We start from the raw sequence: 24,009 nt of genomic DNA, 5'->3' as shown, positions 1-24,009 counted from the left end.
TCTGCTGGGAGAGGCCCGAGCCCCAAGGGCCGCGCCCTGTCCACGCTCCAGCGCTCACACACGTGGACGTCATTGGTGGCTCGCGGCATTGGTGAACGTTGCTCATTCGATTCGCCTCCGACTCACCGAGTTGGCGGGAAAAAGAAATCCCAGAGCCAAGGACTCTGATCACAGAGCTCCAACGCCTCTGAACGGGCGCCATGGGCGCCTATCTGGACAAGACTGGCCTGTCCCTGCCCGCGGACAGCCCTGCCCAGGACGGCACTGAGCGTCACGCACCTGCTGGGCCTCAGGAGCCCTCGGCCTCCAAGAGCATCCCCCTGCTGTCCTCCTGGGCGCCCATGTCTCTTCTGAGAGCCGGCAAGAGGCCATCCCGCGGGCATCCTGCCGCTGGGCCCAGGCGTGTGCTCAGCTCGCCTCGGAGACGCTATCTGCTGCAGCAGGCCCGCCGTGCCCTGCTGGGGCCGCTGGCTGCTGTGTGCTGGAACCAGCCTCCCCTGCAGACGCTCAGCAGGAGACTGTGCAGCGCGCTGACCCCGAGGATGCCCGCTCAGCACAGCGCACCTGCGCCTCCCCCAGCGCAGGCGCACACCACCGACTCCTGCGAACAGTCTGCGCCCTCCAGCAGCCACCCGCACTCGGGGGACCCCCACACACTCACCGAGGTGCTCCAAGACAGGAAGACCAAGACCATGGCTGCAGACCACCAGGACTCCGACTCTGATCCACAGCGCAAGAGACCGCGCCAGGACGGCGCCGGGGATGGAGAAATATCGCCCAAGCCCCCGAAGCTGTCTCAGGTACTGAGCTCTGAGTCCTTCCAGGGGGGCCTCGCTGCCCAGGGCTCCCGTCAGCCCTCACAAGAGCAATGGCACCCCTCTTCTGGGAGGCCCATGGCAAGCGGGCGGGCTGCTGGCAAGCCTGGCTCTGGCCAGAAAGGCCGCTCCTGTCGCTTTGCTTCCACGCGGGCCGGGGCCCAGCTTGGCAAGAGGTCAGGTCTTGCCTCCCTCTTCCTGCCTGGAGGGAGGCTGGCCAAGAAAGCCTGGGAGGAGCGGCTGCCTCCTCATTCCAGGACTCCAGCCGCTGCCATGGCCCCCGTAGCCCAGTCCCCCCCAGTCCAGGCCCCTGACGCCCACTTTCCCACTGTGTCCAACCTGCAGGTCTCTAACAAAATCCAAGCAAGCAAGGCCACCTTCCCTGGCACTAAACGAAGAGTCAGGTTTAAGATAAAGCACAGCCAGTCTGCCTGCGCTGCCCCTGCTGAGACTGCCAACTCTGCCAGGCCAGGCCCCGCTTCTCCAGCTCTACCCAAAGGGCATCGCCACAGCTCATTGGCATCTAGCGCCTCACACAGCAGCACCACCCCCTCCATCTCCACCCAGGCTACAGCCACCAAGCCTGTGGAAGGCAGCGTGGGGGCCCCACCCTCAGGGCCGCTCTGCACAGAGCCAGCTGCTGCTGACACCAACACGCACCAGGTCAGTGGCCCTGACACTGCCACCCCCACTGTGGCCTCGGGCAAGTCAGATTCACACTCAGACTCAGAGCCAGCTCAGGGCCAGGCCTGTGCCACTACTTTGAATATTCCTCGGGGCATTATTTGGGCTCTGCTGTACTCTACTCCCAGATCCCCTGTGTCTCTGCCCTCCCATGGCCATTTCTCCAAGCGTCAGGGCTCTCCCAGCTCGGTAGCACCCACCTGCTCTAACTCCACGGGCTGCCCCAGCCCGCGCAGCCCCTCGTCTGACTCTACCACCAGCGAGGGCAGCTTGAGCTTCAACCGCACAGCCAGGCCTGCCTTCCAATTTCCCTCTACCTCCCGCGTCATGCCGACTCTCCGCATCCACACCAAAGGCCGCACCAAGCTCCCCTGCGGGGACAACAAGCCAGTCCCTGGCTGCTCATGGATGCCAAGAGTGGATGAGGCCGCAGACACAACTGCGCAGCCAGGGCCGGCCACAGCACAGGCCCACGTGGCTTTGGGCTCCTCAGTCCTGTCTGCTTTGGGCTGTCAGAAAGGCCCAGCCTCCACCTTCTGGGCCCCTGCCAGCATGCAGCCCTCCCAGACCCCTCTCACCACCATTGGCTGTCGGGTCACTTCTCAGCCCACCACCACCCCCACCATTAGCAGCAGGATTGCCAGCTGCTCTCAGGCCGCCTTTCCATCTGGCAGCTTGGCTGCCTCAGCTGGCCATCGGGTGTCTGGACTCACTGGGACCACCCCAGGCCCTAGCTCCCCTTCTGGAGCATTCTTCTTCCCAGCCTCCATCTGTGTAAGCCATGGACAGCAGCAGCCTCTGTGTTGAAGCCACCCCAAACCCACCCATGGCTTCAGGTACTTGGGCCTTGGGGTTCAGCAGTCCCATGCCTTGCCATAGGTATGGCTTCAACGCCATGGCATTATACTATCAAAAAATAATCCCTGTCCCCCTCCCATTCCCTTCCCCCAAACAACCACCCTTGTCTGAATCTGGACCCCAAAACCTGCTAGGGAGAGGCTCTCACCCTCAGCAGTTGCACAAAGCAAACTCAGCCTGGATCTTTGGCTTCAAATGGCCCACTTGGAAGTTAGCAGCCTGTGCCTGGTCACTTCTGGAGGAAGTGGGCAACTCCAGAATGGGCAGGAGGTCACAGGATAGAAGCAAGAAGCCAGATACCTGACTTCATCAGTCACCCAGGTGAGGCTGGGGAACTGAAGTAATGTGAATATTCTGTTCAGTGGATCTTCTGAGTCTCTGTGTAGTGCAGAACATGCTCAGTGGCTCTTCCATCTTCCTGTGATCTAGAACGTGGGGAAGCTTTGCTGCAGGTTGGGTTTCTTATGTGATATCATATGGTGGGACAGATGGAGCATTCCTAATTTTATCTGCTCATATTGTCTTCCTCTGTCTCTTGTGGGGATCAAATTTCCCCTATCTTCTTGCTGTTTTACCCTAATCCATCCCCAATTGTGTCTTCCTCTTTTAATGACCCTATAATCATGCTTTGTCCCAATAGGTGCACATCCATTTTCTCCTTCACAGCAGTCTGAGTGATCAATCTTAGCCCTCTCTACCCATGCAGAACTGGTGGCCCAAGACATCCTGGCCAAGCAATGGAGAGACCCTCTCTGAAGGTCAGAAGCTTGTGGAGCAGGCACAATCCCACGAACTTCCTCTGTCTTACTCAGCCACCTGCTACCACCAAGACAGCAACATGTGCCTCTCTTGGTTTGGATGGTCCAAGCCTGGTCCTGTGGCACTGTGGGATGCTCCAGTGTGCTGCTCTTGTGGAGAAGAACTGAATGGTATGTGTAGTCTTGTTGGCAGAGCTAGATCTGTCTCCTGAATCCTAGGCATGGTTCATTAACGTGCAAAGTGGTGCCAAGAGAACACCACAATGCTGGCTCCTACATAATGGGATGATATTTTAAGGAGTTTGGCCTGGTAGCCCAGATATGATGTTTCAGGGGAAGCATAGTCCTCCCTTTCACTTTCTTGCTTCACAAACCCAGGTATAGACAAGCACTTCCGGTGTGTATCAGGAGACCTGAACTGACCACCTTTGGATGTCAGACCTCAGTTTTCTTGTCCCCTTGACTCTCATATACACAGAAGATGTTAGTGACAATATTCTTTGCATTTAGAGTATTTTTAAAGTTTCCCTGTCATGCTATCATTATAAGTAACTCTATTGTGTTGGAAACTAGACCATACTAGTTTTCATAGACTCTTGTTATCAATCTAGATATTTGTTAAACATTATCTGCATTTGGCAATATTTTAACATTTACTTCCTATTCTGTAGTTATTCTCAGGTAATATTTTGTTTTGTATTCATGCCGTCTTTTTCTTCTCAATTCTATACATTTCTGATGATATCCTTTTGCCCTGGCATTTTTAAAAATCTCTACATATAGGTCTCTGGCTTATAAGTAAATCATTTGTGTTAAAAATTGTTCTTTAGATTCCATATTTCCGTCCTTCTCAACTGTACCCTTTTGTTACAATATTCTTCTGAATTGAGAGTAGATTAAATGGTTGCTTACTCTGATTTAGAAGTCTCTTGTCTAGGAAGTTATACTTTATACTTCACATCACCTTCTTTCTCAACTCTACATATTTATGACAGTATTTTTTACAATGACAATATTTTAAAGATTTACTTACTCTTCTTCAAATTATAGAGTCATCCTTTGTGTTTGGAAGTCAGATAGATTTCACACATAGCACTCATTCTCAACGCCTAATACCTGACTATTCTGGAGGGAGCTGGCAGTTCTAAAAGATGGAGGTCACATGACAGAACAATCCATGTACCTTTACTTCAACTGTCACTCAGGTGGGTCTGGAGAGCTAACACAAGAGCTCTGCAAAGTGGCCACTTGCTCTTCTGATTTTCTGTGTAGTGCAGAACTTAGTTAGGTGGGTCTCTCCATTTTTCTAAAGCTATAAGTTGGGGGAGCTTTGCTGGGCAGTAAATCTGATGAGCATTTTATAGGGTGGGACAAATGAAGTATACCTAAAGTTTGCCTGCTTGGGCTGACCTTAAACAAGTGGTTCTCTTCCTCTCCCTTTTTCAGTGATACCATATCCCCATATCTGGCTGCTTTGTGTTCATCTGTTTCCTGTTGCCTTCATCCCTTGCAATGACCATTAACTTTGCTTTTTTCCACTAGGTACAGCCTATTTTCTCCTGCACAGCAGTCAGTGTGTTCACCACCAACCTTCTCTACCAGTTCACAACCTAAAGGTCACTGGGTGACTCAAGACATCCTGACAGATCCAGAGAGATACTTCCTCAAGGACAGAAGATGTTGGAGCATGTAGGTTGCCATGAGCTACTTCTACTTTCTCCTCTTTACACAGTCACCTCTGTATAGATAACATCTGCACATCTGCCTCTCTGGGTTTTGATTGTCCAAGTTTGTCCTGTGGCACTGTGTGATACACGAGCTACTCCTTGGCAGATGAACTGAAGGGTTATCTGTGGAGGCCTGTTGGAAGTGTCAGGTTGGCCTGTCTCTAGAGACCTAGGCATGGCTATTCAAATGTGGAAAATGGTGACATATGAAGGCCACAATGTTGGCTGGTAAATTTTGGAGTGCTGCTTTGATGTATATGGTCTGGTAAACAGGATATGATGTTCTTGAGAAAACAATGCTTCTATCTCCCACCCCCAACACACAGGACCTGTTCACCCAATGCAGGTATTGTGAGCCCTCATCAGGACTCCTGGATTCACCACATTGGAAACCAGTCCTCAGTAGATAAATATTAACAATATTGTTTTGTGTTTACAGTATTGAAAATTTCTAGAGCATGCTCTACTTACAAGTAACAATTTTGTGTTGGAAATCTAACCTTACTAGATTTCTCATGCCCTCATTCTCAACCTGGATATTTGTTTAAATATTTTTTGCATTGGCAATATTTTATCATTTATGTTCTGTTCAATACTAAATAAACATTTTGTGTTGGAAAATAAAGTTCTGACCACATTGTCTTCAATATTACCTCTAGAAATCTGTTGGAATAGTCTCATACATTGACAGTATTTTAGATGTTTATACATTGACAGTACTTTAGATGTTTGCATGCTACGTATATACTGAAGTCCTTTGTGTTGGATGTCAGGCTTTAGACTTCACATATTTTTGTTCTCAACTCTATATGCTTGTGACCGTAAATTTTGGCATTGGCTGTACTTTATAATTTGAATACTGTTCTATAATAACAAGCAAATCCAATGGTTTTGCTATTACAGTAACCCTCAATAATGTCAATGTCACAAAACACTTTGGAATGGTAACCACATATACAGTAGGTATTACTAGTAGAATGGCATGGAGACTCCCTGGGAATAGAATGCCATCTATATCAAGATATAGTTTACTCAGGCTCCATAACGCTACTGTTTCTGGGCCTTCTGTAAACTTGCCACTGATTTTAATTTTTAAATAATAAAATAGGAAATACACGGGGATTTCTGTGTTGATTAAATTGTCTTTTCCCTTCTTTAGGACAAAAGTTATCCTCTCTAGGTGGATGTTATGAAATTTCCATAGTTTAGGAGAAGTCTTTTCTTTTCACTTTTTTCTTTTTATTTCTTTGATATTTTGTGACGGAGGAGGATGGAGATCCTGGGACTGAAACTCAGAGCTTGGGTGGTATCCCTGAGTTTTGTTGCTCTAATAAATCACTTTACCTTTGTGATAGAAGTATCACTTCCAGCTTTGGAAGGGCCATGTTGAAATTAGGACTTTCCTGCCTGGGCTGGCTTTTTCCTGACATTTCAGCCTGAGTAGCTATGATTACATGCATGAGCCAGTACTGATGGGCTTTTCCTCTTTGGATGCTAGTACATTTAGGTATAGAAGTCTAGCTTGCCATCCGTAGGGAACCCAGGCACTAGTGGCTCATATCTGTAATTTTAGTTATTCAAGAGACTGAGATCTGAGGATGCCAGTTTAAAGCCAGACACAGCAGAAAACACTTTGACACATTAACACCTCCAACTAACATCTCAAAGCCGAGGGTAGAGGGATGAGCCTGGAGGGAGAAAGCTAAGAGACAGTGCCCAAGTCCTCAGTTCTTACCCCAATGCAAGCACAAAAAGAAAGAAATTTAGAAAGCAAAAAGATAGAAAATCTCTACAGAGGGAAAGGGAATAAGAAGTGTGTGAAGGAAAAGGAAGAGAATGGTAGAGGATAATTCAGCTGCCCCATGGAATCCAAATAGATTCTTTCTTATGATTGCTTTGCCCCTTGTTTGACTTATTTAATGAGGCAGCAGGGATAATCATCAAACTTTGTGGCTTACAATAATGTCCATTTTACAAATCACACAAGACCGGAACCAGCAAGCCTCCTCCACCAAACACACAAGCATAGCAGGTTGACAAGGAGGATGCTGAATCACATATAACCTTCAAAAAAGGAAGGAGCCGAAGACATCTGGGAGAAAGGAGAAGGGGCAAGCTCTGGAATATGGGGGAAAGAAGTTCCCTGGAAACATGGGTTGTTTTATGACATTTCAATTGAGGATTTATATGGTAAAACATTTAAATTCTGATTTTTCTTGCTTTGTATAATTTTCATTTCCTGGGCAAAATGGAGATGACAGTAAATATCCTAAACATATAGTAATGTAGTCGAAACAGAAACAATTTGGTTTCAGAAATCTACATATTCTCTGATATCACACAATGCCATGCATTTCCCTTATAAGGATAATTTTATGTACTTTTTCTAATTAATCTAATTCAAAACTAATTAAAACTAATATGTGTTTTCTGATTTGTACATTGAAACATTTATATGACCAAAAAGTTCCCTTTTCTTTATACAATGGATGCTTCTGCCTCCTAGCCTCTGCTGTTGAATGTCTCTAGTAAGTGTTATTTTTCAGTTCCTATCTCTACATATACAATGTTTCATTCTACTTCATCATGTTTCTCTCCATACTGAAATCCTCACTGGCTGAAATGTCTGCTTATTAATTTCTTGGTCTACATTTGGGGGTTCCTGGTATTTGTCATGTTACTGAGCATATTTGAAATAGGTGATTGGCTGTCTTTGATTAATAAACACAATGTGTGGGCTTTCTGAGGATCACTTTCAGCAAGACTCTGATGTCTGTGAAGCCTTTCTCTTATTCCATGCTTCATAATTGTTCAGAACTGAATCTTGAGTATTACAATGTGGTCAGTCTGTAAACCAGACTGGTCTTCCTTCAGAATTCATTGATTCCCTGTTTGAAGGCTCTCTTTGCATGGGGATATATGCAAAACCTGGATTCCTACCTGGATTCCTCATTGAGTGTACTCACCAAAATTTCTGTTCCATTGTCCCTTGTCAGTACCAAACAACAAAAAATGCCTTCAATCTGTAATCTTAGAAGCAGTGTCTCTCCCCAGGAAGCACTTCCCTAGTGCCCAAGTCTGGTCTTCTAGAGGCCACAAGATGTAATAGCTAGAGCACTTGGATGATGGCTCTTTGCCTGGAAAGACAAGACCTATTCTTACATTTGAATTACAATTTATCTTTCAATGATATCTTCAACTTCTGATCCCCGGAATTTGGGAGCTATGTTAGGGCAGTATCCTGACATAGGTGAAACTGAAATGAACACTTGCTCTGTGCTGCCAAGGACAGACCCTCTCTTCATCAGGGTTGAGAAGTGGCAGCATTTCTTACTTCTACCAAAGTCCACCATCACCCTGCAAACTTCCTATTTCACATCAAGTGGGAGAGTCTTATAAACACCAAAATGAAAGAATAAACCCACAATGACCACACAACAGTAGAACCAGAAATTTAATACCATATCAATATTCAAGAAGGATAGTTTTCCCTTCCAACCCTCTTCTTCCCAATCACTAAATATTTTACTTTCTGCTATTCATTCATATAAACTATGAATAGATCAAGAATCCACACTTCCACAAATCCAAATCTCCCATGGTCTCTAATGCCCAGGATGCTGTCTCTGCATGAAGACACAAGGGAATGTCATGCTGTCCACCCTACCATGATGTTTTTGTGCAGGCTTTATGTCCTGTGTCCTTCAGCAGGATCACCCCAATGACACGGTAGTCTCCTGCCTGCTTGCTATTCAGAGGCACAGAGGAGCAATCAATGCTCATCCTGAAGCACAGCTCTGGCTGCTGCCTGTGGGGGGATCTCAAGTATTAGGGGAAGGATTGACTGGTGGAGTCTAAGGTGTTCCTAGAAGCGCCTGGAGATGCCTGGGAGGCTGCTCTCCTCACCTTTGGAATGGACACAACACTAAAGGGTGCCCCTGCCTGGGAGCCAGGTCTAGGGGCTTCCAGAAACTGTATGTAACAGCTAGGCTTTTCTGGGCCAATTGTATGAACCACAAGTAGAAAAAGGATCTTGGTCAGTCACCCTTTCCCTATTCCCTTGCCGGGTCTGAGTGAGGAATCACAAGACACATGAAAGTTAACACAAAATGCTGAGGTCTCCCAGCCCAGGAATGGATCTGCTCAGCACAAAGATCACACCATTAGACCCCCATATCCTGAATGGGAGCCTAGTAACTTCCCTGGCTCCTGCCCACCCAGACTAAGTTAGTTCAACACATTCACAACCCACATCTACGCTGAGCCTCTCCAGGCTCCTGAACCAGGCAAAACAATTCTCTTCTACTATTATATTGTCTTAACTCACCTTAACTTAGCTCATCTGTAGCTGCTTCAACCACTCAATGCTATCATCTTCCTGGCACAAGGTAGTGACAGCTCTGGGCTGTGATGGCCTGGGAGGGACCAGCTTCCCAGGCTTTGTTCTGGAACTGTCCACTCAGTCCAGCCAGGCTGCTCTGTGTTCACACAACTGTGTACAAACAATGGTTCAAAGGAAGCTCTCCTGATCCCACTTCATACCTAAACCTGCCTTCTGGAAAGACCTTCTCTTTATACCTAAAGTCTACATTAATAAAGGGGAGCAGGAAGGACAGAATGGATGGCCTGTGAGTCCCGGCCCATCCTGTCCAGACAGCTGCCACTCACCTTTATCCACTTCATGTAATGTGCTCCTTCCTGGAAGGAATACAACAATATAGTCAGAAAGAGGCCCGTACTCCCTTCTGACCTCCAGGCCAGGGTGTACTCTACCACAGAGGACCATATATGCCTACAGAGGACTGGGACCATCTTTCAGATGAGCACCCAGGCTGAGGTTCAAGGATGCCTTGTTTAGCACTTCTGAGGATACAACATTGAGGCTTCAGGGAAAAGCCAATGCTTGGACACTGTGTTGCTTGTCTCATGAAAGCCTGGCTGAAAATTTCCCCCTCTGTCCACCCTTGAGAGATTTGCAGTCCAGGCTAGGCAATCTGTCTACAGCTTAGTGGCCAGGCATCCCTGGGTTTCACCTGGTAAGATGGGTGCAGTGAATAGCTCAGAGGATGGTCTTAAGATTTCTCAGGAGTGTTAGAGCACAGGGCCCACATGGGTCTTTCCCCTCTAGCCTCCGACCTGTGCATGGGCTCTGGCTCCTCACATCCAGGGGTTCCTGATAGGCTGGTGTCAAACCAAACATCATAAGGATCCCTTCTTAGAAGAGGACAAATACTCATATACCTGTAGCTCACACCTATAATCCTACCTACTCAGGAGGCTGAGATGTAGATGATCATTGTTCCAGGACAACCAAGACAGAATTGTCTTTGGGACTCAATCTCTATTTGACCAGCAGAAAGCAGGACTGAGGTATGGCTTAAGTGGTAGAGTGCCAACTGAACACCCAGGCAAGCCAAGGAAGATCAAGGCCCTGAGTTCAAAACTCACTACCAGATATTCCCCCGTAAATAATTGGGCAGAATAAACTGTTTTCCACACTTACAAAGAAGAAAAGAAAACTTTCAAGCAGTCAACAACAATAACAAAAAAAAAGTGAATACTTTTGTTCTAATTCATATCAATGTATGGGATGTATTTCATGTTACCCTGAAGAGCCAAGCAAAAATGGTCCAGTCAGAGACATTTAAATAAAGAGCAATAATAGAATAAATCCTCAATAAAATTTAAGTAATCCCTAAGTAATAGGATGTAGGTCAGGAAAGGAAAATATTTGTACGTAAATGCTCATGGCCACATTAATTTTATTTAAAAATTGTGAATGACCCAAATGCATAGTATTAGAATAGTTAAGTAAGTGTACCTAAAGAACAGAATACTGCAAATATGTTTATGAAAACAAAAAAGAATAATCAGAACATGAGATATTACAAGCACAGTGTACAAATAATCATTTGATGGAAGGCAGCCATTTCATTTTAATTTAGAAACGAATACATTCCAACTTAATGGAGACTACAATCAACTTAACAGCTCCCTAAGCTTGTGCCTTGTACTTACAGATGGGGAATCAGTGTCTTCCCCACCCCTGTGTCTCAAGGTCTCTGATTCAAGGCTTTTTACACTCCATAATCACTGGGACATTGACCACCAGATTTTTGTTTGGGCAGTTTTATTTTGACTGTCACCATTTATTGAATTATGTGGAAAATATTATTGTACTCTGTCTTCATTTAAATAACGGAACTTGGATTATGAGAGTACTAGCCCAAAAACTGTGAAAAGCCAGAATTTTATGTATTTATCTATCTATCTATCTATATCTATCTATCTATCTATCTATCTATCTATCTATCTATCTATCTATCTATCTATCTATTTTTTAGTTTACTTTTCTTTTTTTAAATTGTGAAAATACAGTACAGAGGGTTACAATTACATGAGCAAGGTAATGATTACATTTCTTATCTAGCATTGTTGCCTCGTCCTTTGTTTCCACTTAACATCCCTTCCCATCTCCCGCCCTCCCCACCTTCCGCCAAAGTTTTAAAGTTCATTGTTCTACATAGTGTCTCATACATCTTGTTGCAATGGGTCCACCTGTATCCCTATTTAAACAATTTGTTTTTTCCCTTCACCTCCACAAATTATACCAACATCAAATACAGTGAAAACAGGGGTATGTGAAGTAAGCCAGGCCCAAAGAAACATAGGTCCCATGGTTTCCCTTATTTGCAATAATTAGTATATGTCTGAGACAGCAGAAACGGTCAGATAAGTTAATGACAGGCAAAATGAACCCCAAGATAAGGACTCAAATGTTTTTTTCTTTCTTGGGATAGTTTCTAACATATTTAAAAGATGATTTCTTTGATGCATTGTATGTCCCTTCCCCACAGAATAGCCAGAAATTTTTCTTGTTAAAAATCTTGGCTCTTTAAAAAAAATAATACGTGGCTAGAACGGATTTCTTCTTTTGATGAGAACTTATCTCCTTCCCAATCTTCCTACCATACCTTTGTGCCACATCTTCTGTTGGTATGCCATTGTAGAGAGATTGCCAAAGACTTCACCCTGATCCGGGAATTGCAGCTGTTAAGTTAATAACACATTGTTTGAATTTTATTTTTGTTTTATCTTGTTTATGGAAGTTTTGAATAAGAAGTCTAAAACATGGATTTTGTTTCCTAACTTGCCTCAGGGGAAATAGCTCATCCCTCCTTAAGCTCAGATCCTCCCCTAGTGTACAGACCCTCCATTCTTCGGTTCTCTTTTTTTATAGTGAAAATACTGTACAGAAGGATCAAAATTACATGGGCAAGATATCGAGTACATTTCTTATCAAGCATTGTTGCCTCCTCCTTTGTTCTGTGTTTAACTGTGTTCATTCACAGGTGATGCCAGCCTACTGGCCATGGATCACAGGGAGAACACAGCAGTAAGAAATGGGGTCAGAGGCACACTCACCAAAGAGACCATCATGAAAGGAAGCAGCTCTACTTCTTTTACCAAAGGGCAGCATGAGTTGCTGATGTGGATGGATGATGGGAAGAACACTGAAGCCTCCTGACTGCTGCAGCAACCAAGTCACTGGGAGTACAGAAGCCTTCCTGGGCCATGAAACTCTGAGCTCCTCAGGAGCCACAGGGCCTCCAGAGACAGTGCTGGAGCTCAGGCAGCTGCTGGTGCAGTGAATGAGGAATTTAAGGAATTAATTCACTGACCTAAGAATAGCTGTTTATATATTGGGTAATGGGGATATATTTTCCTTGCCCTCTCTAATCCTGGCCCAGTAAAACTTGGTTATACAGATATTGCTAGCTTTTGATTGGAAAATAATTCAACCTTCTCAGAAAAGTGCATATCAAATTTTATTACCACCCAGAAAGTATTTGTCAGAAAACATTCAAGTATCGAAATTTTGAACTCCTGAATAATCTACCCAGTATCACCTGATTTTTACTATTTCTCTATATCTGCCATTTAGTCTTCCATTCTCTTACACATACCACATGCACACATGTGTGTATGTGGAAAATGCACACATAATAAGTATATGGCATGCACACAATATATATTCATGCAGATGCATATGTGCTTACATGACATATGTATGCTCACATTCACATCTGTGCATGCATTCACACAATAATCTATACTGCTATTTAGCACCATCAAAAATCCAGCAATTTAAATTGATAGAATCTATATTTGAACTTTGCCTTTATAGAATTGCATTTCTATCCAGGATCTTGTCAAGATGTTTCATTAGATTTACTTCTCATGGTCATTTATTTTCCTTGAATATAAAAGCCCCTTCTTCCCTTCATTGTTTTTATTAGCTTCTATTCTGTATAGAAATAACAGCTTTCGCTTGGAAAAAATTATATTAAGTGAAGTAAGCCAGGCCCAAAGAAACATAGGTCCCATGGTTTCCCTTATTTGCAATATCTAGTATAGGTATGAGTCAAGTGGAAAAGGTCAGATAATGTGATGTTAGGAAAACGAACCCTTAAATATGTATTTTAATGTTTTTGTTTCTTTCATGCATGTGTTTCTAACGCATTTATAAGATTATTTCTTTGATGCTTTGTATGTCCCTCCCCCACAGTGTAACCCCTGCTTTCACTTTATTTGATGTCAGTATAACATGTGGAGGAGATGGGGACAAACAAGTCGTTTAAGGATTCAGGTGGACCTGTTGCAACAAGGAGAATTACAAAATGTCATGTCAAAGCAAGCTTTACAATGTCGGTGTGGGGGGGGAGGGGAGTATGATTGGGTGGGGGGGAGGGGGGAGGCTGGGAAGGGAGGTGAAGGGTAAACAAAGGAGGAGGCTGCAATGCTTGGTAAGAAATGTATGCATTATCCTGCCAATGTAATTGTAACCCCTATGTACAGTATGTTCTCAAATAAAATAAAATTAAATTAAAAAAAAGAAATAACAGCTTTCATGGTGACACATGTGTGTATACAGGTACTTTGATTATACACCCACTTTTGTGGGGGATTTTCAGGTGCACTTGCCAGGCAAGTGTTCTGCTACTTCAGCCATGCCTCCAGCTCTTTTTCACTATTTACATTTGCTTTGAGTTGCTTGGACCAAGAACCACCTGCCAATTACACATAGCCCAGATGACTTGTTTGGAAGGGATCTTACTGACCTTTTGCCCAGGCTAGCCTCAAATTTTCATTCTCTTGATATCCATCTCCCAAGTAGCTGGGATTATAGTCATAAACCATCCCACCTGCCTCATGATATTAATATATATATATAGTTTTTAAATATACATTAGCTAAAATGTAGGCTGTCTCTCAGTTGATGTTTTTCTTATGCTTCTTTCTAATTATTATACCTTGGGTATAACATTTATATTAGGAAATTTTTATTTATATATGCATTTGGTCCGTCATGGGGGTTGAACTCAGTGCCTGGGTATTGTCACTGAGCTCTTTAGTGCTCTACCATTTTGAGCCTGGGCTGGCTTTCAACTGCAATCCTCAGATCTCAGCCTTCTGAGTAGTTAGGATTATGAGCCACCAGCACCCAGCTTAAATAGGCATTTTTATTTATTTTATTTATTTTTGGATTTTATTTCTTTTTTCTTTTTATTTTTAAGAAGTTTGTATTGTGAATATACTGTAGAGAGGTAGTACAGATACATGAGCAAGGTAATGAGTACCTTTCGTATCAAACATTGTTGCCTCCTCCTATCTTTTTCCCCTACCATCCATTCCTTCCTACTTCCACAACTTAACTCCCTCACCAGTGTCTCCGCCCCGCCTCAGGCCTAAATTGTAAAGTTTGTTTTCCACCTCATGTCTTGTATATCTAATTATAACAATGGGTAAACCTGTATCCCTATTATAAGCATTTGTTTTTTCCCTTCTGCTCCCCAAATTATAGCAACATCAAATACAAAGAAAACAGGGTTTATACCATGGGGGAGGAACATACAAAGCAACAAAAAAAAAATCACATGGTACCTTATAAATATGTTAGAAACAATAGCAACAGAGATAAAACCATTTTTGTCCATATCTTGGGGTTCATTTTGCTTATATGACCAGATAAGATGAAGTTAAGCAGAATAATTTTTAAAATCCTGATTTTAAAGGTTTATTTGTTCTTATTGTATATGTTTTTTGACCCATTGTAACAACTAGATGTACAAGCAAGACACTATGTTGAGCACAAACTTTACAACTTGTGGTGGAGGAGGGAAGAAGGAATTGGGGTGGGAAGGGATGTTAGGGGAAAAACAAAGGAGGAGGAAAAATGCTCCATAGGAAATGTCCTCATTACATTACTCGTGTAACTGTGACCACTCTGTACATTAATTTTACATAAAACATTATTTAAATTTTTATTTTTTGTCTTTACTTTTTTGGGACTGGAAAATGAACACAAGACATTGTATGTGTTTGATAAGTACTTTGGCACTGTGTTACATCCCTGCCCAACTGACTTGTTTTTAAGAGAATTTGTATCAGTAAATTTTTGTCTTTATTTGTATTTTCATTTTAGAAAGCAGCCTCCTACACTGACAATGATGACAGCCACATGAACAAAGATTGCCTGCTGGTCGATTTGCAGGAGGACAAGGATTCTCTATGGGCCTCCATTGGCTGTAGAAGTTTTATTGAGGGAGAGCTAGAGGACCACGTCATACATGACTTGGGACTTAAATTCAAGACACTGGTTGAAGTTTGCTTAGACCAAAAACTAGATCTGGATATGGAAATGGAGCAGAGGCAGGACCCCATTAAAGAAACAAACAGGAGCACACCTTCCCTGGTAGAATGAGCAAACCTTGGTAAATTCAGGCAATAGCTACTCCTCTAAAAGGAGCTTTCAAGTCCCAAAACCAATGCATGGAGCACAGACAGACAAAGTAACTCAGGAGACAGTCACTGAAACATCTGTGTCTTCCAGGCAGAGTCAAAAGATAGTGCTACCGCTTCCTGACCCAGGGCTTCTGGGAATATCATAATGGCAGGATCTTCCTAGGCCACAAGCTCTACTCTGCCACCAGGCACCATGATCCTGGGTCCAGAACAAACTTAGAGCCCTATTGTGACAAAGAGGCCCAGCCTCCACTATAGTACATCACCATTATACTAATGAAGGGAATGTTGTGGTTACAGAAAAAGTGATCCAGCCCAATGCAGGTGTCTAGAATCAGCAATAAGATGCCACCAGCATCTTAAAGATGTGCATTAAGTTGTGGTAAGGGAGAGAGAGAGCATCCTTGCTCCCGCTTCAGGAGTACACCCCATTGTAACCACACCAAACAGGTGGAATGTGATGGTGTGATGGTGACAAGTGATAACCTCTGCTGCCATGCTGTACTCCAGTTACCAGAAGCCCATGGAAGCCTTGATAAAAGTTAGTAACACTGTGTTTTCTGGAACTGGAGTCCCCAGCACTTCTGCTTTTGCAGAATCTGGTCATTCTAACTCTACCATGACCAACCATAGCACTGTGCAACACTCTTACTCCTCAATAACATTCAGGCACAAACTCACACAGAATGGAACTAGCAGTGACTGGCTGAATGTTGTCCATGTTCTGGGCCTTCCAGCAATCTTGCAAATCTGCAGACAAGAGATAATTGAACTTGAACCTCTTCTCAGTCACTGATCTGCACAGAGTCACGCTGTCTTTGCTCCCATTGGTGTGTTTAAGAAACGCTTCTTGATAGCCTGAAGACAGAGAGATGATGTTATTTATTAAGGACCTGTTTTTAGCAAGTTGTGCAGATAATAATCACAAAACACAGGACATCTGGCTTCTGGGAATATGGTAAATTGACATGTACTATCCAGTTCCTTTGTGAACCCAGATAACTGAATTTTCCCTCATAGACTGTTAACATTTAACATAGAGTCTCCACATTCCTGCCCCAAGCAGATACATAACTCATTTATCAAAAGTCACTTCTACCCTCTGGTCTCCCACTGTCTTTGTATGTTTCCTTTAACAGAAATGTTAAATTTTGAAGCATTAAAATGGTAAGAAAAAACAGTGTGTGTGTATGGATGAGATATTTGTGTATATGCTGGCCATATACACAAAGTCATGTTTTACTTATTATAGTAATAACAGTTCATTGCTTAAAAAGCTCAAGATATTCTCCACCTTCCTCCCTGAATACTAGGGCTTGCACTCAAGGCCTTGTGATCTTGCTTAGTTGATTTGCTCAAAGCTGGCACTCTACAACTTGAATGACGATTCTACTTCTAGCTTTTAGATGGTTAATTGGAGATAAGAAATCCATGGACTTTACTCCTCTGGCCAGTTTCAAATCTCAATCCTTAGACCTCAGGCCTACTGAGTTGCTATGGCAAGATATACTATTTTCTGAACAGCCACAATTTGGCAGAGGCAAATTTACCAACTCTATTCCCTACTGTTGTAGGGAGGGTGTCTTATCAATCATTCTAACACTGACATAGTATGCACAAGGTCTAATATGGTGCCAAATAATTATTGATAGGGGTAACCTGAATTTTCAAGCAGTTCTTTTTCAGCTAAATTGCCAAAAAAAAATCATAGGATCTTATGTGTCTTGCGTTATGCACTTGGAAATTATGCTTTTATTCTGGTATCTCCGATGTATTCATTGGCTTGTCATAACTTAGTATATGGGTAATAGATGTTATATTGTAAAATCCTCAAATAGTGACCTAACTATGCACAACATCCTTGCCTTATTTTTGTAACAAAGTTACCAGAGTTTTGTGTCTCCAAGGTAGATTGCATTTATGTCTCTCAGAGAGTGCTATACTTCAAAACATACGTGCCGATCAGGAAGAGTTGACATAAATACTCCCTGCCACAATATTTTGTAATTTTTACAGACTACCTAAATTCTTGATTTCTAGTTTGTTAAGGAAATGAAACATGAAGATGATACTTTTGTGGGCTAAGGAGATTGTTTAGTTGAATTGTGCTGAGAAAAGATTTATACACTACTGCAATATCTGTGTAAGGACAGAGATTTAAACATTATAAGTTGTGTCTGAGATGAAAGTCTCTCTTGCATGATTTGGAATTGTTTACACTCTACTTAGTAGGTTTTGTTATTTGTATTGTTTTGGTTTTCCTTTTTCACTATGATGTATTTTATTTTGTCAATAGGAATATCATTGCTGTGTGAAAATGTTCATATGATTCATGTACCAGAAAAACAAAACTTGATCTTCCACTCCCTCATTGGGCAGCCTTGAAACCCTAACCTGGCCCTGTGTTCTCAAGTGTTCCCACATGTTCTCAGTGCTCTCTGTTCTTGTAAAGGTGATGTTCATTCATTTTTACAAATTTGTATGTATATCATAATAAATATTTAAATAAAAAGACAATGTTCACAATACCCTATTCTCTACTGCTTCTGAGTGACTTCTCATATGTTACCAGAAAGATTGCTGAGTTACAAGAGTCCCCTTTGGTCTGTTCATTCCTGAGATCTGATTGAATGAGAATAGCTGATGTTTTTACAAGAGCATTGTTTGGCTTTCCCAGACGGAAAGAAAAAAGGAAAACCCAGTCAAACTTGAATTTCAGGTCAACAATGAACAAATTCTACTTTTAACAAAATATGTAGAGAGGCTGTTCAACTTGTACTGTAGTTACAACCCAATAAACTCATTATCAATGAAAACCTAGATCAAATGAGCACATAGCACTCCTAGCCAACTGAACAAAATGGTCTAATTTAAAATTAAGGTATATCACATTGGTGCCAATGAACACTTAAAGCATGGTAAGTCAGGAACTGTCTATATTTGTTATTTATTCACATTTGACTGGTAAAACAATTATATTTCTGCTTGCCAAATGGGGCAACCATCTTCCTAACAAAAGCAGGACACTTCTCAACAAAGTAGCCCATTAAGGACCTATGGATTTGTCAAGGAGAGGCCTTTTACTATTGACACAGAGAAAAATCCTTCTCTGTTTGAGGGTTATTCTGAGTTGCTCATAGTAATTCACAAGGGAAAAGAACAGAGTCACAGATCTAGAGGAAGAATGAAAGTTTCCTATCTTGCTGGGTTCTCAGTTGGAATCCAGGTTAGTGAGAAGAAAATATATACAAGTCTGTTCACATCCATCGTTCATGGGAGAAACTCAGGTGATAGCAACTCAAACAGATGTTCAATTGAGTTCATATTGCTCAGAGCAAAGTTACTAATAATTGAGCAAGGCACAGGTCACAGAATTGGACAGACCTCCAACCAGAAGAGGTTCAGAGAACTCAGACATTCAGCAATGGAAAGCAGGGTTTAGACAGAAGGAAATGGAAGTAAGGGCTAAACATATTTGATAGGTTACAGCTCCGTATTTGTCATATTTGCACAAAGTCAAATAAGAAGTCCTGTGTGTCCAGAGGAAATTTGGCATCTGTGATTGGTTGAGACTTACCTTCTTGTTATAGAAGGAAAGTCTCAAGTGTAATCCTCTCTTCATTTAACTCCTGGGCTAGGTGGCAGTCATTATGGAGGGACTCAAGGTAGGAGGTACCCTAAGCAAAAATTAACTTTAACCATAAACCAACTTTGACTAAAATAAAGATGGTTTGGGCTTTGGGGCAAGGAAGACAAGTTCTGGGAGAGTCTCTTGGAAATGGATGACAAACATGGTTAAGGGTTGATAGAAGTCAATACCTCTGCCTTTTACAGAAATCCCTTATGAGTTTTGACTCATCCTACTCTTCTTGGTACAGAGACACCATTATGACTGTCCTTCATATATGGGAAGTTCCCTCACAAAAAAAGATAAACTTACATTCTGTCTTCAGAACTGTGTTTCTAGGTTCTCAAAAAAATCAGGCTAAAGTAATTGCTATGGTAAAGTAGTATAGAGAGGAGAAGCATATTGTGCTCTCCTCCACTCACAAAACTACTGATAATAAACTGATGATAATCACTTCAAAGCACCAGTGCATCAAGACTGCTCTATTTCTGGGTCCGGGAAGTCTACCCCAAGTGTCACATTAGAGCAGCATTTGGCTGATCTCTGCAGAGTGTTTGCTAAACACCACTCCATCAGGTGTACACATACCTGGAAATGACATGATTCACAAAGCAAAGGTCATGGGAATAAAATGGACACTTCTGGGAAGGAAAAAGGAGGACCATGAAGGAGGGAGGAGGAGGGATAAAATAATAGAGGGGTAAATGTAATCCAAGTGCCATATATATGTGTGTGTGTGTGTGTGTGTGTGTGTGTGTGTGTGTGTGTGTGTGTGTGTGTGTGTGTGAAAATGCAAGGAAAAAATCCTTCCAGTGTATGACAACATACATGAACAAAAATAAATAAGATGACATGCTGTAAGCAATAGTCTTCAAAACACTAAATGTTATGTCTTTAACACATCAAAAATCTCTTATTTTTTCTATTTTACTGCCATTCAAATCTTCTAGTATTACTGAATTTTGAATGTACTATGCAATCTCTTAGATGCTGAAAAATGAACTATTTAAGGTTCCTACTCATTATGATTTTTCTTATACCTTTTATTTTTTCTAGTTTAGCTTCTGAATTATAAAACTTCACATATATGCTATTGTGTGTACCTTCAAAATGAAATTTTAAGCTATATGAAATGTTTGTACTATGCTTTATCTGAAATTAAAATAAATAACGTTTTCTTTTTTCCTTTTCTGTTTATATTTTTAGCCACTTCTTCTAGTTCTATTTTTATCATTTTTTATGATTTTCCCCCAGCTAGCATCTCACACTTTTCCCAATCTGGTCTTGAAGCATCATCCTCCTCCTACCACTACCTCCTACCTACCTAGTACTAAGCATGCACTGTAAAGTCCAGACCCAACATTCTTAGGTTTACTATTTCTACAGTTTTTCTTTGTTTTTCTGTTTTCCACTTGTCTGTGTCTCTGTCATACATTGCTGGTGAACAGGACATAGGTAGGTCTTACATCCTTGTCCATTTGAGGAGTGCTGAACTTTTATGTGTAGTCGCTGAAGCCTTCAGCTTGGTGTCCACTGCTGCTATTCCATCTGCCTTTTCACTCTTTCCTCCTTTTAGGCCTTCTGTGGTTGGAAGTGTGTTTAGACTACTATCACGGGTTTATGTCCTTGTGTGTAATTAAACACAAGCTCTGTCAGCCTAGAAAACCTTTCCATGAGGCTACAAGAGAAAGCAAATACTTCAATAAATAAATAAAAACCAAGCCATGTTGTGATATGTATCCCTGATGACAAATAAAGAAAATGCAAAGACTCAAAAAGTCTCCTATTTCCTTACAGGTATCAACAGAATAAAGGATGATTGTAAGTTCACCTTGAATAAGCCTAGTCCTCGTCCTGTACTTGGCTGTCTGCCTGACACTGCTCAGCCTGTTATTCATCATTATTTCTGCTAAATCTAGTGCTGTTCATGGTGCTGTACCTAGTGCTCACTTCTAACACCTACTTACTGGGTGTCCTGCGGGTCGGCTGAGGCTGGAGGCCGCTGGGTCTGCTGGGAGAGGCCCGAGCCCCAAGGGCGTGCGCCCTGTCCACGCTCCAGCGCTCACACACGTGGACGTCATTGGTGGCTCGCGGCATTGGTGAACGTTGCTCATTCGATTTGCCTGCGACTCACCGAGTTGGCGGGAAAACGAAATCCCAGAGCCAAGGACTCTGATCACAGAGCTCCGACGCCTCTGAACGGGCGCCATGGGCGCCTATCTGGACAAGACTGGCCTGTCCCTGCCCGCGGACAGCCCGGCCCAGGACGGCACTGAGCGTCACGCACCTGCTGGGCCTCAGGAGCCCTCGGCCTCCAAGAGCATCCCCCTGCTGTCCTCCTGGGCGCCCATCTCTCTTCTGAGAGCCCGCAAGAGGCCATCCCGCGGGCATCCTGCCGCTGGGCCCAGGCGTGTGCTCAGCTCGCCTCGGAGACGCTATCTGCTGCAGCAGGCCCGCCGTGCCCTGCTGGGGCCGCTGGCTGCTGTGTGCTGGAACCAGCCTCCCCTGCAGACGCTCAGCAGGAGACTGTGCAGCGCGCTGACCCCGAGGATGCCCGCTCAGCACAGCGCACCTGCGCCTCCCCCAGCGCAGGCGCACACCACCGACTCCTGCGCACAGTCTGCGCCCTCCAGCAGCCACCCGCCCGCGGGGGACCACCACACACTCGCCGAGGTGCTCCAAGACAGGAAGACCAAGACCATGGCTGCAGACCACCAGGACTCCGACTCTGATCCACAGCGCAAGAGACCGCGCCAGGACGGCGCCAGGGATGGAGAAACATCGCCCAAGCCCCCGAAGCCGTCTCAGGTACTGAGCTCTGAGTCCTTCCAGGGGGGCCTCGCTGCCCAGGGCTCCCGTCAGCCCTCACAAGAGCAATGGCACCCCTCTTCTGGGAGGCCCATGGCAAGCGGGCGGGCTGCTGGCAAGCCTGGCTCTGGCCAGAAAGGCCGCTCCTGTTGCTTTGCTTCCACGCGGGCCGGGGCCCAGCTGGGCAAGAGGTCAGGTCTTGCCTCCCTCTTCCTGCCTGGAGGGAGGCTGGCCAAGAAAGCCAGGGAGGAGCGGCTGCCTCCTCATTCCAGGGCTCCAGCCGCTGCCATGGCCCCTGTTGCCCAGTCCCCCCCAGGCAAGGCCCCTGACGCCCACTTTCCCACTGTGCACCACCTGCAGGTCTCTAACAAAGTCCAAGCAACCAAGGCCACCTTCCCTAGCACTAAACGAAGAGTCCGGTTTAAGATAAAGCACCGCCAGCCTGCCTGCGCTGCTCCTGCTGAGACTGCCAACTCTGCCAGGCCAGGCCCCGCTTCTCCAGCTCTACCCAAAGGGCATCGCCTCAGCTCATTGGCATCTAGCGCCTCACACAGCAGCACCACCCCCTCCATCTCCACCCAGGCTACAGCCACCAAGCCTGTGGAGGGCAGCGTGGGGGCCCCACCCTCAGGGCCGCTCTGCACAGAGCCAGTTGCTGCTTACACCAACACGCACCAGGTCAGTGGCCTTGACACTGCCACCCCCACTGTGGCCTCGGGCAAGTCAGATTCACACTCAGGCTCAGAGCCAGCTCAGGGCCAGGCCTGTGCCACTACTTTGAATATTCCTCGGGGCATTATTTGGGCTCTGCTGTACTCTACTCCCAGATCCCCTGTGTCTCTGCCCTCCCATGGCCATTTCTCCAAGCGTCAGGGCTCTCCCAGCTCGGTAGCAGCCACCTGCTCTAGCTCCACGGGCTGCCCCAGCCCGCGCAGCCCCTCGTCTGACTCTACCACCAGCGAGGGCAGCTTGAGCTTCAACCGCACAGCCAGGCCTGTCTTCCAATTTCCCTCTACCTCCCGCGTCATGCCGACTCTCCGCATCCACACCACAGGCCGCACCAAGCTCCCCTGCGGGGACAACAAGCCAGTCCCTGGCTGCTCATGGATGCCAAGACAGGATGAGGCCGCACACACACCTGCTCAGCCAGGGCCGGCCACAGCACAGGCCCAGGTGGCTTTGGGCTCCTCAGTCCTGTCTGCTTTGGGCTGTCAGAAAGGCCCAGCCTCCACCTTCTGGGCCCCTGCCAGCATGCAGCCCTCCCAGACCCCTCTCACCACCATTGGCTGTCGGGTCACCTCTCAGCCCACCACCACCCCCACCATTAGCAGCAGGATTGCCAGCTGCTCTCAGGCCGCCTTTCCATCTGCCTTCTTGGCTGCCTCAGCTGGCCCTCGGGGCTTTGGACTGACTGGGACCACCCCAGGCCCTAGCTCCTCTTCTGGAGCATTCTTCTTCCCAGCCTCCATCTGTGTAAGCCATGGACAGCAGCAGCCTCTGTGTTGGAGCCACCCCAAACCCATGGCTTCAGGGGAGTTGGGCATTGGGGCTCAGCAGTCCCATGCCTTGCCACCGGTGTGACTTCAACCCCATGGCAGTTCACTAGAAAAGAATAATCCCTGTCCTCCTTCCATCCCCTTCCCCCAAACAACCAGCCCTTTTCTGAATCTGGACCCCAAAACCTGCTTGGGAGAGGCTCTGACACTCGGCATTTACACAAAGCAAACTCAGCCTGGATCTCTGGCTACAAATGGCCGACCTGAAAGTTAGCAGCCTGTGCCTGGTCACTTCTGGAGAAAGTGGGCAACTCCAGAATGGGCAGGAGGTCACAGGATAGAAGCAAGAAGCCAGATACCTGACTTCATCAGTCACCCAGGTGAGGCTGGAGAACTGAAGGAATGTGAATTAGTGTTCACTGCTATTCT

The 24,009-nt window shown here is 44.8% G+C and overlaps 2 protein-coding genes and 1 long non-coding RNA gene across 3 annotated transcripts; all 3 read left to right on the top strand.

The window, feature by feature from the left end:
* The first annotated feature begins 200 nt into the window (after positions 1 to 200).
* LOC138831818 (nuclear envelope pore membrane protein POM 121-like) lies at positions 201 to 2,306 on the top strand. Its single transcript, XM_070028846.1, has one exon. The coding sequence runs from the start codon at positions 201 to 203 to the stop codon at positions 2,304 to 2,306; it is 2,106 nt and encodes a 701-aa protein (XP_069884947.1).
* A 760-nt stretch (positions 2,307 to 3,066) lies between these two features.
* Positions 3,067 to 5,163, top strand: LOC138831587 (uncharacterized). The gene is made up of 3 exons (XR_011373392.1): positions 3,067 to 3,286; positions 4,166 to 4,320; positions 4,658 to 5,163. It is a non-coding gene; the product is annotated as an uncharacterized lncRNA (long non-coding RNA).
* A 16,321-nt stretch (positions 5,164 to 21,484) lies between these two features.
* LOC138831817 (nuclear envelope pore membrane protein POM 121-like) lies at positions 21,485 to 23,665 on the top strand. The gene has a single exon (XM_070028845.1). The coding sequence runs from the start codon at positions 21,485 to 21,487 to the stop codon at positions 23,663 to 23,665; it is 2,181 nt and encodes a 726-aa protein (XP_069884946.1).
* The last annotated feature ends 344 nt before the right edge of the window (positions 23,666 to 24,009 follow it).

Source organism: Dipodomys merriami, unplaced genomic scaffold (genome assembly GCF_024711535.1).
Source record: "Dipodomys merriami isolate MVZ:Mamm:240054 unplaced genomic scaffold, mDipMer1.0.p SCAF_2, whole genome shotgun sequence".
In the NCBI taxonomy this organism is placed as follows: domain Eukaryota; kingdom Metazoa; phylum Chordata; class Mammalia; order Rodentia; family Heteromyidae; genus Dipodomys; species Dipodomys merriami.
This window is presented reverse-complemented; position numbering and strand designations above follow the sequence as displayed.

Excerpts from the sequence above, each read along its gene's own strand:
- LOC138831818 (XM_070028846.1), top strand. The coding sequence starts at position 201 with ATGGGCGCCTATCTGGACAAGACTGGCCTGTCCCTGCCCGCGGACAGC.
- LOC138831817 (XM_070028845.1), top strand. The coding sequence starts at position 21,485 with ATGGGCGCCTATCTGGACAAGACTGGCCTGTCCCTGCCCGCGGACAGC.